The 16,659-nt window shown below is 34.8% G+C and overlaps 1 protein-coding gene across 7 annotated transcripts in view; it reads right to left on the bottom strand.

The window, feature by feature from the left end:
- Positions 1 to 16,659, bottom strand: part of TUT4 (terminal uridylyl transferase 4) — a 128,908-nt gene that overhangs the window by 55,509 nt on the left and 56,740 nt on the right. For all 7 annotated transcript variants that reach the window (XM_020871444.2, XM_020871447.2, XM_020871445.2 and 4 more), the window contains exons 5-9: positions 11,280 to 11,457; positions 9,611 to 9,699; positions 7,748 to 7,799; positions 5,471 to 5,540; positions 3,579 to 3,705 (exon numbers count right to left, since the gene is read on the bottom strand). In XM_020871444.2, coding sequence (XP_020727103.2) covers positions 3,579 to 3,705; positions 5,471 to 5,540; positions 7,748 to 7,799; positions 9,611 to 9,699; positions 11,280 to 11,457 — 516 coding nt within the window. The remainder of the gene's footprint in view (positions 1 to 3,578; positions 3,706 to 5,470; positions 5,541 to 7,747; positions 7,800 to 9,610; positions 9,700 to 11,279; positions 11,458 to 16,659) is intronic.

Below are 16,659 nucleotides of genomic sequence, written 5' to 3'. Positions count from 1 at the left end.
ACTCTCACATCCATACATGACGGAAAAACCAAAGCTTTGACTAGACGGACCTTTGTTGGCAAAGAAATGTCTCTGCTTTTTAATATGCTGTCTAGGTTGATCGTAACTTTTCTTCCAAGGAGCAACTGTCTTTTAATTTCATGGCTGCAGTTACCATTTGCAGTGATTTTGGAGCCCCCAAAAATAAAGTCTGTCACTGTTTCCATCATTTCCCCATCTATTTGCCATGAAGTGATGGGACCAAATGCCATGATCTTATATCCAGTAACCTAACACAGGTCATTATCCTCTCCAGCTAATCTACCACAAAATCCTGTTCACTTGGTTCCCCATTACTACTCTTTACCCCAGAAAAACCTTCTCCAAACATAAATCACATCAAGTCACACACTGCTTACAAAACTCATCCGATGCCTTTGCACTGCAATTAAAATACAAATTCCTTACCACTACAAGGGTCTGCCTAACCTCATCCGCTACAACTTTCACTCTTACTCGCTTCATTCCAGCCACTCTTGCCTTGTTCTGCTTCTCAAGAGTTCATTCTCACCTTCAAGGCTTTGTACGAGCTATCCCTTGGATGCTACTCCCTCAGATGTTCAAGTGGCTAGTTATACTGGTCTGAGTTTATGTATCATATCCTCAAAGAGACTTCCCCACCATCCAATGAAATGTCACACTCTTAACACATCATTTCATTTTAATGGCACTAAATTCTACCACATATTGTGTTATTTATAAATTTGTTTACTGTCTGATTCTTCCACAAGTATGTAAGCTTCACGACAGAAGGACTCAGTTCATGTTAGATGTTTCCAGCACCTAAGAACAGTATGTAGCACACAGGAAGCATTTAACAAATGTTTTCTCAATAAATAAATTTGCTGAGAGTTTGTTTTCACCACTCAATAATTCTCTTCCTGTACCTTTCTAATTAAATTTATTCCTTAGTATTTTATAATTTGTATCACTGTCATGAAGGTAATATTGTCCCCTGTGTCTATTCTATAACGTTATTTTTATGACAGAGAAAAGCTACTGGTTTTTATACGTTTATATTGTATTTAGTCATCACAAATTCTAGTAGTTTTTAACCCGGGTTTTCTAGGTGTACAATCATATCATTAGCAAAAAGAACATTTTGTTTTTCCAGTATTTATACTCATTACTTTGTCTTCTTTCCTTGCTGCATTTTTTTTAATATCTCCAAAACAATGTATAACATCACTGGTGAACATCTCTGTAATACTCCTTATTTGAACACATATGGCTTGAGCAATTCACCTTTTTGATGGTGTTTGCTTCTGTTTTGTTTGTGGGTTTTAGAAGATAGTCATTAAGTTCCATTTCTAGTTTACTTAAGAATTTTTTTTAAGGAAGAATATGCCTTATCAGCATCTATGATGTTAGTTCCACTTCAAACTGTTAATATAACACATTATGTTACCAGATTTCCTGAGATTAAACTATTGTTATGTTCCTGAAATAAACCTTACATGGTCACAGTGTATTAGCTTTTGTTACAATGATATCTTCCATATATTTCACTTGCTTATATTTTATTTAGACTGGTTCACCTCTCCCAGTCACTCCAAGGGTTAAAAATCTTTATTTCACTTGCTTATATTTTATTTAGACTGGTTCACCTCTCCCAGTCACTCCAAGGGTTAAAAATCTTTTTGAAGAACTAGTTCATGTATTCAACAAATATTTATTAAATGCCTACTCTGAGCTGGCACAGGAAAATGAGAAGCATTGGGACCAGCCATGAATAAATGAAACAGACTAAAATTCCTATCCTCACAGTACTTATAATTTCATAGAAGAAAACAGATTATAAATAATACATGAATATACGTATGCAGGTAATAAGAAATGATATGAACAAACTAAAAAAAGGAAAAGGCAGAGAGAATGATGGAGACAATGCTATTTTATACGGGTGGGCCAGGAAACTCTGGTAAGATGAAATTTGAGGAGAAACTTGAAAAAAAGTAAGAGAGTGAACCATTCTGGATATGTGGAAAAAGTGAAAGTCGCTCAGTCATGTCCCACTCTTTGCAACCCCATGGACTATATAGCCTGCCAGACTCCTCTGTCCATGGAACTCTTCAGGCCAGAATACTGGAGTGGGTAGCCATTCCCTTCTCCAGGGGATTTTCCTAACCCAGGGATATGTGGGGGTTAGAACATTTTAGATAAAGGGAATAACAAACACAAAGGCCTTACATATGAAGACACCCCAACTTTAGGCTTCTGATGGTTTCTTATTTTTTAAGCTGTTCCACTCAGCTGGTTCTGCCCCAACTATGGGGAGATTCCTCCAATTAAAAGTTGAGGCAAAATATTTAAAAAGAATCCTCTGTCTGTTTTTGTTCTCAAGTTATCACTCTACCATTATCCCTTTAATTCATCTTCTTTGTGTAAGACAGAGAATTTACTCATCACTAGTCTAACAAGTCAGAGAAGGCAATGGCACCCCACTCCAGTACTCTTGCCTGGAAAATCCCATGGACGGAGGAGGCTGCTAGGCTGCGGTCCATGGGGTCGCTAAGAGTCGGACACAACTGAATGACTTCACTTTCACTTTTCACTTTCATGCATTGAAGAAGGAAATGGCAACCCACTCCAGTGTCCTTGCCTAGAGAATCCCAGGGACGGGGGAGCCTGGTGGTCTGCCGTCTATGGGGTCGCACAGAGTCGGACACGACTGAAACGACAGCAGCAGCAGCAGCAGTCTAATAAGTGGGATTCCCTGGTGGCTCAGACAGTAAAGTGTCTAGGGTTCAATCCCCAGGTCAGGAAGATCCCCTGGAGAAGGAAATGGCAACCCACTCCAGTACTCTTGCCTAGAAAATTCCATGGATGGAGAAGCCTGGTAGGCTACAGTCCATGGGCTTGGATGGAGGAGCCTGGTGGGCTACAGTCCATGGGGTCACAAAGAGTTGGACATGACTGAGCAACTTCATGAATACTGTACTGACGAATAGTATACAAAAAAGCCAAAATTTCTCTCTCCTGTCATTTGGACTGATACTGGTAATTACCACTCCTTGCTACCATCAGGGGTAGAAAGCGGGAGCCGAGCGGGAACCACAGCCTTTAATAATATAAGTTAATTCTAATTTAGGAAACTCAGATACCTAAATCTTAGCAGTTTCCCATTCAAAAACTATAGCAGGTTATCAACAATTTAAGAGGAAAGAGAATAATATTCTAAGACAGAGACCGGAAAAAAAACATGCAAACATAAGAATCTCAACTTGCATAACCATATCTTACAACCTTCCAACTTTAACTTACAGTAAGAGTGAAAACCTGAGTCTAGATATATGAGAATATTTCTACATGGCATAAAAGAGAATGAACTATAATAATCAAAAATCTAAAATCTATAAATAACTCTACATGCCTGTGAAACGTTATTTTCATTCCATTATCAGAACCTGCCATACCACTTTCTGTCCAGCACAGATACTATTTTGTCCCCACAATACTATGATTTATGTTATATATTAGTGTAAGAAAAAGCCTGAGTTATCTAAATATTAGGTACTTTTCCCTTCTGTTCCACATACCTTAGCCCAATAGCGAAAGGCTAACACCAAGGGAGTAAAGACAGGTTCCATTTTGCCAAGAGCAGCAAGCAAATCAGTAGTGAGGCATGCCATATCATTTCCTGCACTCACTCTACAAAGTAAACCACTGTGAATGAAAAAGAAACAAATTTTACTGTACTAATACCTTAAAAACCAGAATATTTCAAATCCTGTGGCTATACTTTCCAGGTATCCATAGTTAACACCTAAGAAGTCATAATAAAAAACAAGTATTTTAATAAACTTACAGCTAACTGAAAAACTATGTATCATTTTCATCACTAGAGTTCCATATAAATTAAAGATGTTTTATCTGTTCATTTATACTTCAGAAAAAAATAATCTTAAGTAATTAGTACTTAAGATCATGAAAAATTAATCTCAAAAGTTGCATTATGATTCATCAAATGAAATACTGAACTATCCAATTAGATTTATGAAGTATAGCTAGTTCAGTATTTCATATTTTGTTTTTATTATGTGCAATGCAAAAAGAATGGATTAGGAAGATATGTTGCATTCTTTAACATTGATGTGATCAGTGTCTTTCCCTCATATAAATCAAATTTTGATGAATCATAACTGGCTCCAGCACTGCAACACGGGGACAATTGCCAACTTGAACAAAGGCTGAGAACCAGCCACACCGTCGTTTAGGGTAGAATAGGCTGTGTATTTACATGAATGTATAATATCTATGTCAGCAGTATTGGCTGAGTCCATTAGCTCTCCAGTTGGTTTATTGATTGGGTTTTTTGTTTTTATTAAAAAATGGAACTGTATTCTTGTTTGGTGCTAATTAATACATCAAAATATATCGGGGCTTCCTTTTTCAAATTAAGTGTGCATGATTGTATATGGAACAGATACTAAGATCCCAGGGTGGGAGGGCTAGGGAAAGGGATATGGAGTTCTTACTTGACTTGAATGTGCACCTGAGGGTGCTTTGTGTAATATATTGTACACTACAGCATCTTATATTTTTTGAGTTGAGTTTCAATAAATTACAATTTTTCACCCAAAAAAAAAAAAATAAAGAGATACCTTAAACAAAATTATAGCAGAAACATTTTGGTAGCAGAGAGAATGTTACTGAGCTTGTCACAAAGGCAATTTAATACAATGTGATAGAAAAAGCACTGGAAATCGTTAATACCTCTATTCCAATTCTAACTTTACCCTGAATAATTTGAATTTGGACAAATCACTTTCTCACTCTAGATCTCAATTTTCAAATTTAGAAAATAAGGAAGTTGAACTAGATCTTCATAGATCTTTCTAGCTTTGAATAAGAAAGCACAGTAATCTTAAAATACAAGAAATAATGATAAATAATCAATAAAAGAACCCTTTATTACTTCTGTACTGTTTCCATCTCTCCCACATTGGTCTCAAATAGGATTATTTTAGTTTCCTTTATCAAAGGTATGTTGCTGTCTCTGTCCTATAAATATCTGAATAGAAAGTCATCTCCAATGACACCTCAATTTCAGTGAACTAAAAACTAAATTCTAATTTCAGTGAGCTCCTTGACAAGAAAGACTATTTCTTACTTTGAAATAAAAGTAAGAAAGCAAAAGCTTGAAAACAAAGCAGTACCTAACATACAGTAAGTGCTCAATATTGTTGGGTGAATAAACAAATGAAAAGTTTTGCATTAGAATGCTTTATTTCTCTCTGGTAACTCATTTCTTGTTCAAACGCTTGTAGTAACCTTGCTACTTTTAATAAATAGAAACTAGCTTAATTAAGTTAATCCAACGAGAAACCTAAAACAAAAATGTTCTCTCTTAGAAATACTCACTGCATACTTGGTTGCTGTTATTTCAAAAAAAACCCAACAACTTTATTTTCTCTTCACTGTTACCAACCTTTTCCGATCTTTGCACACCACAACAGGAACTTTAGCGTGAAAATCAGATTCCACATCTACATATAATACTAATAAGGAAAAAAAATAAAACAGGTAAGCTAATGTCAGCAACTCTCAAATGTTTACTCTATGGTAAACATGTAATAGTCTCCTTCTAAAAATCACTCTCAGTGCTTCTGTGGATAATCCATAAGATGATTATGTATTATCTTGCTCTTGTATTGAGTGTCAACCCAACAGAATCTCTTCTCTCTCTTGATGTCATCTGCTGTATTATCACAAACCACAGACAGGCAGAATCCCAAGTACTAACAGAACATTGTAATTACCTTAAGAAGAAAGGTTTTAACATCCCTAAAAGTTTGAATACTTCTAAGTACGTATACAATCTAGTCAAAGTTGTTAAACCTTCATATAGTAAACAGAGGAGGATATCACTTACTTCTGAAGGCTACTTCCACAGGAGTCACGAAATGAGAACCTACAATGCTTTGACAATATAGTTCTTTTAAATTATCCATGGCAGTAAAAGGCTAACTCTACTGGCCTCATTTGCTGTTAATGTATGGTTCTGCCCAATCAAAGCTCCTAAGGAAGGACTAACAGGTGAAGCACACTTCCACTCTGAAGTCTTTCTCTACATCTCCAAGGTATGCTCCACGCCATAAAATATCTAATCTAAACAAAAATAGATGGATTAACATTATCTCATTTGAAGTTTAAAGAAAATCTCTTAGTAGTACTTGTTGGAATTAATTTATTCAAAACAAATGTGCTGAAGAGCCATACATCAGGAATTGTATTATGCATGGAGGATATGACAATGAATAAATACAAAGATCAGGAATTTGGAAAACAAATATATAAACAAATAAATCCTGTAGATAATAGGATAGAGGTCCTGAGAGAACACAGAGGGCATATAAAGGAGGGAATAATCAATCAATCAGACTAAATCTTGAAAACCTATGCTATGTGACTTAACATGTACTATCCATGTATTTCAGCGGAAACATGTATTTTAAATATTTTTGCTAGGTTGACAGTGAGTTGCAGTGAGTCTAAAAAGGTAAAAGCTCTTATCAATAATATGCTTTAGAGCTTTTGCACAATGAGAGTTAGCTATTTACTACAAAAGAAAATATTAAATTCCCTTCCCAGGTTAAACTGAACCAAAATAATTCCTTAAAAATTTCCCTGAAAAATGGCCAAAAAGCTGATAAATAATGGAGAGCTGACAGGGCATACAGAGAGAGGAAAACAGGTTTAGAACTGACACTACAGCAAATAAGAAGGTATGGCTACAGTCAATAAGCTATCTCTGCTAAGTCAAAATGCAAATATTTTTGACAGGTAATTTTGATTCATAAAATTTAGGATGATAATAGGAATAATAGTAACAATGACAGCAGCAGAAATTTAATAAGAAGTTATTGTATACTGGGTACTTTTCTAAGCTATGGCTTAACCCATTTCATCCTCATAAACAACTTTTTTTATCAAAAAGATACTAAATTATTGCCATTTTACAGATGAGAAAACTGAAGCATTAACACTTCAGTAATTTGTCAAAGGCAACAACCTGTAAGTGGTACAACTAAAATTTGAGTCTGGAAAGTCTGGCTTCATATTCTAAGCTCTTGAGCATTTACTTTATAACAAGAAAAGCAGCAAATAAAACCAAGAGAATAGTATTCCAGATTGTACTACATGATCTTGGATTTACTTTGAAAAAGTTGTAATTTTCACAATTTTTATTTAAAAAGTATTTTTACCTATATGAATGTCATTTTTACATAAAAATCAATCCAGACAGAAGGGCCACATATGAAAAACTTATTAGGTTTAATTTGGTTGAGGTACTATAAATGGTTAATATTGTTTAAGTGGGGGAAAAAACATATTTACTCAATGCATACACATATTTTTCCCCAAGTCTCTCCCTAAATCTTCCTTCATCAACAATCTAATGACTGCAGGTTTTCTGTCTTCTTCTACACAAGAACTGTCCATAATATTCAAAGGTAAAATTTTAAAATTACCCAAAAGGCAATAGTTTTTAATGTATCGATTTTAAATATGATGTTTTTTATCTAACAAACATGTAAATGTTCTAGTAACCTAGTAAATATATTTTTGTATATGGATATATCTGTATTTAATCAATGACTCAAACATGCTAGCAGTTTTAGTTTAACTTGAATAGCCATACATAAACAGCACAATGCATATATCTTTAGAGAACTTTCTTTAGAAAGCAACTTGTAAAACTCACCACTTTTTTTTAAAATTCCAAGCACTTGTATCAGAAGATCTGGATGATTCATCTAAAAAAAAGTTTCAAATTAAACCAATATACTAATCTTAAACCTCAAGTTCTAAAACTTTAGAGATCATTCATTAAACACAAGTAAAATAATGCTTTGCATCATTACAGTAGTTTTTGTTATACATTGATATGAATTAGCCATGGATTTACATGTATTCCCCATCCCAGTCCCCCCTCCCACCTCCCTCTGCACCCGATCCCTCTGGGTCTTCCCAGTGCACCAGGCCCGAGCACTTGTCTCATGTACCCAACCTGAGCTGGTTATCCGTTTCACCCTAGATAATATACATGTTTCAATGCTGTTCTCCTGAAACATCCCACCCTCTCCTTCTCCCAGAGTCCACAAGTCTGTTCCATACATCTGAGTCTCTTTTTCTGTTTTGCATATAGGGTTATCGTTACCATCTTTCTAAAGTCCATATATATGTGTTAGTATATTGTAATGGTCTTTATCTTTCTGGCTTACTTCGCTCTGTATAATGGGCTCCAGTTTCATCCATCTCATTAGAACTGATTCAAATGAATTCTTTTTAATGGCTGAGTAGTATTCCATGGTGTATATGTACCACAGCTTAATGCTTTGCATTTTAAAATAATGAAAACAGAATAGTGTTTTACTTTTATATTAAAAGATTTTATTCATGGAAGTAGAATCTAACAAATCATGTACTGCTATTATTCTAGCAACACTCCTAGAATTAATGAGTTCTTAGAGTGACAAAGGTCTGCAATTTCGTATCAAAACAAATGAAAAGGAAATTACCACATGATTTCTAAAGAAAAGTTGTTGAGGTAAGAAATTTAAAGATATTGACAACTGGCAGCATGGCTAAAAGGCTTAGATTAAAATACTACTTTAAATAACAACCATGTCAAATATTTACCTTAAATGTGTTCTTTGCTGCTATTTAAAAAAAAGTTAACAGCTGATTCAGACTAGAAATTAAACATCAAAAAACTTTCACCCAAATCAAAAACCTCCTTGAGCATAAACTTACTATTAAAAAAATTCAAAACACAAAAATGTCAACTAATTATTTTAAATGTTTGGTGTGTCAGTAAATAAGCAATGTTAGCAATGCTAAACAACACTGGCATTTTGCTAATGGCTCTTAAGTGAAGTCGCTCAGTCGTGTCCAACTCTTTGCTACCTTGTGGAGTATAGCCCACCAGGCTCCTCTGTCCATTGGATTTTCCAGGCAAGAATACTGGAGTGGGTTGCCATTTCCTTTTCCAAGGGATCTTCCCAACCCAAGGATCAAACCCAGGTCTCCTGCACTGCACGCAGATGCTTTAACCTCTAAGCCACCAGGGAAGCCCCAGCCACTACTTATTAAAAGTACCCATAATGTACCAGGCACTATACAAAAATATATGGTATATATCACCATATTTAATATAAAAGTTATTATTCCTATCTTGGAAATTAAGAACTGAAGTTCAAGAAGGTCAACGAATTTGCTCACTGCAGCCAAGATTTGAACACAGGGGTATGATTTCAAAATTCTTTCCTCTTTCTATGCTGCTTACCATAAGCAATAACTGTTCAACACAGTCAAACACAAGCATTTTTCCTTTCTCTTTTTTTTTAATGCCATCCTCTTCTTCCTTATTTTCTGTCTCATCTTTCTTTAATACTAGCTATGCCTAACACCTATAAAGTACTTTCCAAAAGCACTGTTAAATCATCACGGTAACATTCTTCAAGCCAGAGTTTTATATTCCCCTATATCTTCTCTAAAAAGATAATAAAAAACACTAACTATTAAATAAGAACTACACAGGAAAGGTTCTTTTCTAATTACTTACCTTGGGAGGAAATTTTATATCTATATTCACATCACTACTTTTCAGAGCAAACTTAGTCAGAGATGAGCCATACAACCTAAGTGAACACTCTGGAAATGAAGGAAAAATGTCAAAGTATGAAACAGCATGCAAATATGAGAACTTTTAAAAATAAACAGTGGTAGGAAAATTTCATATATTTCAATTCTGTGTCTTCCAATTCTAATATAAGAATTATAAAACAATACTATCCTTTTCTAACTGATCTACAAAAGAATAAAAATGTTTCTCATTTATAGGGTTCAGGAAGAGAGAAATAACTCATACAAATTCAGTGTTTAGACAAAATTTTAGTAATAATTCATTTAGGAATGACCAGAAGTATGTTTCACATTTAATATTTAACAGTAAAGAATGTACTAACCTAGCTATGGCTACTGTCACAAACTACATTTTTAGATATTTCTATTTACACATGCAATAGCACTTTAAGTGGGGAAGGAATCACAGACATCAGCCAATGCTCTTAAAAACACAAAATGAAGCCAACTCAATTGATATTGCAGACCTAAAACCAAAAAACTATGGTTTTCAAGAGTTCATAGGACAAAATAAAGGAAACAATAACATGCCACCTACATCTTTTGCAAACTAACAAACATGTTATTTCAAAAATCATAATAAGGCAAATATTATTGACAGAGTTGGAAAACTCTGAGGACAAGTTGAAAAATAACATAATTAGGACTGATGGGCATATTTAGTATGTTAGAAAGTGTAAGTTTATACTCAGTTATACATGTAAAACTCTACTTTTCATGTTCACAAAATGTCTAAAAGTCATCCAAGTCATTAAAATCCTAAATATTTCATTTTTTTATAATAATAGTGAATTGTTCCTATATGTAATTTAAATTAATACCAATGTGTTTTAGATATAAAACTACATTATTAGTTTTATTATTAGTTATTAGAAATAATAGAGAAGTAAACATTTTTCAATTTCAATTTATATTCTTTCTTACAAATATCACAATGGTTTCATATAAAACTATAACTTATTAACTGTTCAAAATTCCTTTGGTGGTAAGAAACAAATAATATTTAATATACATTTACATTTATTTAAATTCAGTATTAATGGAAAAAAATAAGGGCTAAGCAAATAATCTATACATAAATGTCTATAATAAACTTGACCCAATTCCCCCTTGAACCCAAAACTTAAGCTTTCTGTAAAGAAAGATAAAAAGTCAAAAAAAGAAATGAAAGTGCAAATTTTGCCTCTGACATCCTTAATTTTCCCCACAATCAAGCAAAAGAAATTTTATTTAGTGAGTAGTATGAACACATACAACTGAAATAAATATGATTAAAATGTCCATTCAGAAGTCAATGACAACAAAAATTTAATATAAAATGCAATATTCAAGCACTAAGCAATTATTTTAAAGTGTATCTGACACTTTAAAAATCTTTTTTTCTTATTATAAAAATTATACCATAATTTTTCATTTTCTTTTTCTGAACTATCTCCCGCCAAAAAGTTCATTTATAAAATAATGAAATTCATCTACTTTTAAGTAGAAAAAAAGAAGAGAAAAAAATTGAAAGAAAAACATTAAGTTTAAGGGGAAGCAAGAGGAAGAGTTGTATCATTTTAAAAATTAAGTATAAAATGAAGTTGTACCTGGTAAACATGTTGTTATAACCTTTGACATTTCCTCCACAATTTCCTGACGGACTTTGAGGTCATCATCTGTTATTCCTTGTTCTTTTGCTAATTCAATAACTGCAACACTTAAAGCAGCCAAGTGGGCAAGGGAAGGAGGCGGCAGAGAACGAAGCTCACTTTCTTCCTGTTTTTCCTGTTAGTGTAACGTTTAATAACAACAATACAAAAAGAGACTTCTATTTTAATGTCCTCATATTTAGGAGAGCAGGACATACTCAACATATATTCATCTTCAATTGCCAGATTTAAGACATCTAGGAAATGAAACTGAACAAAAGAGACAGAAATCCCTGCCTCTGTGAAACAGGATTGAAAAAACGAGAGATGCTATGGGGGGAGCTGTTATTAAACATTTAAAAAATAAAACTTGTTTTACTTTACTGTCTGCATAAATTATGAAATGCTACAAGCCAAGCTTCCATAAGTACAACATTTAGCTGATCATTCTGTTGTAGCCAAAAGAGACTGTCTTAGGTGTAGCAGAAGGTCTTGACTGTGTCTGACTGGCATGTACAGTATCAGATTAAATCACTGCAGGAAAACATCCTAAACACTATCATCATATATTTTATATACTACCTCCCATTAAAAAATGATTTCCCTGTTATTTTATACGAAACTAGGCAAAATGTTTTTTAAAAATCTTTATTCTGCTAAGTTTGAAAGCCAATTTAAAACAAGGAGCTAAAGAAGGACTATATTATATATGCACAGTAACTTTTTAAAATTAATACTGATTTTAAAAAATACAGGGTAACTGCAAAAGCTACATAAATTACAGGAAAAGAAGAAAATCATCTACTAGCTCCCATACTATTCTGTTCATTTTTTTTAACATAATTGAAGATCATATGTGTGTGTGTGTGCGCGCGCGTGCACGTGCACACGCGCAGCATGCACAATCATGTCCAACTCTGCAATCCCATGGACTATAGTCCACCAGGCTTCTCTGTCCAAGGAATTTTTTAGGCAAGAATACTGGAGCAGGTTGCCATTTCCTACTCCAGGGGATCTTCCCAAGCCAGGGACTGAACCCACATCTCCTACATTTTTTATTTAATATTATAATAAAGGCATTTTCTATTGTCACATTTCAGTCAATAAACAATCTCTTATTTTTTTGAGATAAGGAGCTCCCAAAAGAATAATCAAAAGTAGTTTGTTCTTTCCCCCTCCCATACTCAATATGGCTAAACAAAGACTTTGGTTTATTCCTAATTTTATTGTTATCATAATCAGTTTTAACCTATATAAAGTTGACCTATAGTACAGAATAATTAAACATAGAAAGTAAGACAACTTTGTTCTTATAAGTTTCTGTGATCGTTTTTACAATCTTAACTATAAACTAAATAGAAGTTAGATGAACAGATATATCAGTTTTCAGGACTTTGTGTTTTCAGGATTTATCCAATGTATTAACAGCAACATACTTAGTGGGAAAAATGATATAAAATTAACATGCAACAAAAACTATTTTTATATACACAGAAATATTTCTAGATTGAAAATGGATAAAAGACAATCAATGAACACACTCCTCTATGCTATTAATAAGTCTATTCTACCTTCTTTAGGATACTGTTCTATCAAATATTGTCATTTATATCCTCATATCATTGATCATCCTCATTTCAACATGATATATATCCTGTCATAAATATAATCAACTAAATCCCTGCTCTTCTATAACATATATCCTAATTAGAGAAAATAGACAACATATAAATAAACAAATATTATAGTGTCAGGTAGTGTTATTGAGTTCTCAATAAGAAACAGATTGATGAGAAGAGGGTGCTACTATAGAATAGAGTAGACAAAGAAAATCACTCTAAACAGGTAAAGAAACTTGAAAGAAGTGAAGAAAAGAGACATTTAAATTTCTGGGGGAAGAGCATTCAAGACATAGGAAATAGGCTTGGAAAACTTGCCCAGGAGGCAAAAATCTCCTAATTATTCTCCCATTTCTAATCTATGACTCTTCATCCAGTTCCCTGTATTTTCCAAGACATAGGAAATAGTAAATGCAAGGACTGAGAGGCAAAAAAAGCCTAATGTCTGAAGCTGAGTAACAAAGAGGTGACTATGAAATGTGATGAAGCTGAAAAGTTGAGTAGCAGTCAAATACTGTTCAACACTGTAAAATCTGATAAGGGTTTAGAATTTTAAGCTGGGAAGCCACTGATGGGCTATGAGCAGGAAACAACATGATATATTTTAAAAGAACAATTCTGGCTGCTAAGTGAAGAAGATTGTGGGGGGAAAGAAATGGAATAACTTGAAAATAGTTCAGGTGACAGATGGTGGTAGCTCAAATTACAGCACAAAAAGTAAAGATATGTGACAAATGACTGAATGTGAAATACACAATATTTTGAAGGCATAGTCAATAGAATTTACTAATTGTTTGAATGTGGGGTATGAAAGAAAGAGATGAACCAAAGATGACTCAAATGTGCTTATGCTAAGAACAGGGCAAATCGTGGTGCCTACTACCGAGATGTGGTAAATTATGGAAAGAACTAGTTTAGGCTTGGAAACTTTGCCCAGGAGGCAAAAATCTCCTAATCATTTTCCTATTTCTAATCCCTAACTCTTCGTCCAGTTCCCTGTATTTATACCAGTTATTGGGCTTCCTGGGTAGCTCAACTGGTAAAGAATCCGTCTGCAATGCAGGAGATTCTGGCTGGATTCCTGGGTCAGAAGTCCCACTAGAGAAGGCACAGTATGCCCAACCCAGTATTCTTGGGCTTCCCTGGTGGCTCAGACGATAAAGAATCAGGCTGTAATGTGGGAGACCTCAGTCCGATACCTGAGTTGGGAAGATCTCCTGGAGGAAGGCATGGCAACCCACTCCAGTATTCTTGCCTGGAGAATCCCATGGACAGAGGAGGCTGGCAGGCTACAGTCCATGGGGTTGCAAACAGTCAGACAGGACTGAGCAACTAAGCATAGCACATACCAGTTATTCTTCTATTTAAAAGCTTCCAATAAATCTTCAACTAAATATTAGCAAACTGAATTCACAGAATATTAAAAGGATTATACACCATGAACAAATGTGATTTATTCCTAGAACACAAGAGTGGTTCAACATAAAATAATCAAGATGTAATATATCATCTTAACAGCATGAAAGAGGATAAAGGACAAAGAACCTCAACTGATGCAGAAAAACCATCTGACAAAATACAACACCCCTCTGTGGTAAAAGCACTCAAAAAACTAGGAACAAAATGAAACTACTGCTATATAAGACCATGTGTGAAAAACCTACAGGTAACATCATTATCTGATAGTGAAAAACTGAAATTTTTCCTCTGAGATTAGGAACCAGTAAAGAATGACCACTTTACCACTTCTATTCAACACTTCTAGCCAAAGAAATTAGGCAAGAGAAAGAAATAAAAGGCATTCACATTAAAAAATAATAAATAAAATCATCCCTATTCACAGATAAACATAATCGAGTATATAGAAAACCCTTAAAAGTCTAACAACAGACATCAGAACTACTGAACAAATTCAGCAGGATACAAATCAACACTCAAAACTCAAGTGCATTTCTGGGCTTCCCTGGTGGCAGAGCAATAAAGAATCTGCCTGCCAATGCAGGAGACATGGGTTCAGTCCCTAATCAGGGAAGATCCAACATGCCATGGAGCAACTAAACCCATCCACCACAATTACTGAGTCTGTGCTCTAGAGCCTGGGAGCCGTAATTACTGAGCCCATATGCTGCAACTACTGAAGCCTGCACACCTAGAGTCGTGTACCACAACAAAAGAAGCCACCACAATGAGAAGCCTGCTCACCACAACTAGAATAGCTCCCACTCACCACAACTAGAGAAAATTCTGCACAGCAACGAAAACTGAGCTCAGTCAAAATAAAAATAAATAGAATTATTTTAAAAATCAGGTGCATTTCTATATACTAACAATAAACAATTTGAAACAGAAATTAAGAAAATAATTCCACCCAAAACAGCATCAAAGAGAATAAAAGACTTAAGAATGAATTTAACCAAGAACATGAAACAGGTATGCACTGAAAAAGACAAAATGCTGCTTAAAGAAATTAAAGAAGACATAAATTTCCCCCATGCTGGGGGAAACTCCTGGACAGAGAAAGCTGACAGGCTACACAGTCCATAACATCACAAAGAGTCAGACACAACTAAGCCACTGAGGATTCCATGTTCATGGACTAGCAGACTCAATATTGTTAAGATGTCAGTAGTATCCAAAGCAATCTACATATCCAATTCAATCCCTATCAAAATCCCAACAACTTTTTTGTAGAAAAAGAAAAAAAAATCCTAAAATTCACACGGACGCTCAAGAGACCCCAAACAGCCAAAACAATCTTGAGAAAGAGTAACAAACTTAGGGGACTCTAATTTCCTGATTTCAAAAGTTAGTGCAAAGTCACAGTAACCAAAAGAGTACTGTATTGGCATAAAGATAGACACAGAGGTCAATAAAATGAGGGCCCAGAAGTAGATGCTCATATATAAGGTCAAATTATTTTTAATAAAAAATTAAGAACATTCAATGTGAAAGAACTGTCTTATCAAAACATGGTACTAGGAAAGCTGGATTTTTGTTGTTGTTGTTCAGTCACTAACTCACATCTGATTCTTTGTGAACCAATGGACTGCAGCACACTAGGCTTCCCTGTCCTTCACCATCTCCCAGAGTTCACCTAACTTCATGTCCATCCAGTTGGTGATGCCATCCAACCATCTCATCCTCTGTCATTCCCTTCTCCTGCCTTCAACCTTTCCCAGCATCAGGGTCTTTTCCAATGAGTTAGCTGGCTCTTCCCATCAGATGGCTAAAGTATTAGAGCTTCAGCATCAGTCCTTCCAATGAGTATTCAGGGCTGATTCCCCTTAGGATTGACTGGTTTGAACTCCTTGTTGTCCAAAGGACACTCAAGAGTCTTCTCCAGCACCACAGTCTGAAAGCATCAACTCTTCAGTGCTCAGGCTTCCTTATGGTACAACTCTCACATCTGTACACGACTACTGGAAAGACCACATCTTTGACTATACAGACCTTTGTCAGCAAAGTGATCTGTTCGCTTTTTAATATACTGTCTAGGATTGTCATAGCTTTCCTTCCAAGAAGCAGGCATCTTCTAATTTCATGGCTGCAGTCAGCATCCACAGTGATTTTGGAGCCCAAGAAGAGAAAATCTGGCACTGCTTCCACATTTTCCCCTTCTATTTGCCCTGAAGTCACGGGAATGGAAGTCATGATCTTAGTTTTTTTAATGTTGAATTTTAAGCCAGCTTTTGCACTCTCCTTCACCCTCATTAAGAGGC

The sequence above is a fragment of the Odocoileus virginianus genome, chromosome 5, assembly GCF_023699985.2.
Source record: "Odocoileus virginianus isolate 20LAN1187 ecotype Illinois chromosome 5, Ovbor_1.2, whole genome shotgun sequence".
NCBI lineage: Eukaryota > Metazoa > Chordata > Mammalia > Artiodactyla > Cervidae > Odocoileus > Odocoileus virginianus.
Note: the sequence above shows the minus strand (reverse complement) of the source record. Positions and strands in the feature narration are given on the sequence as shown.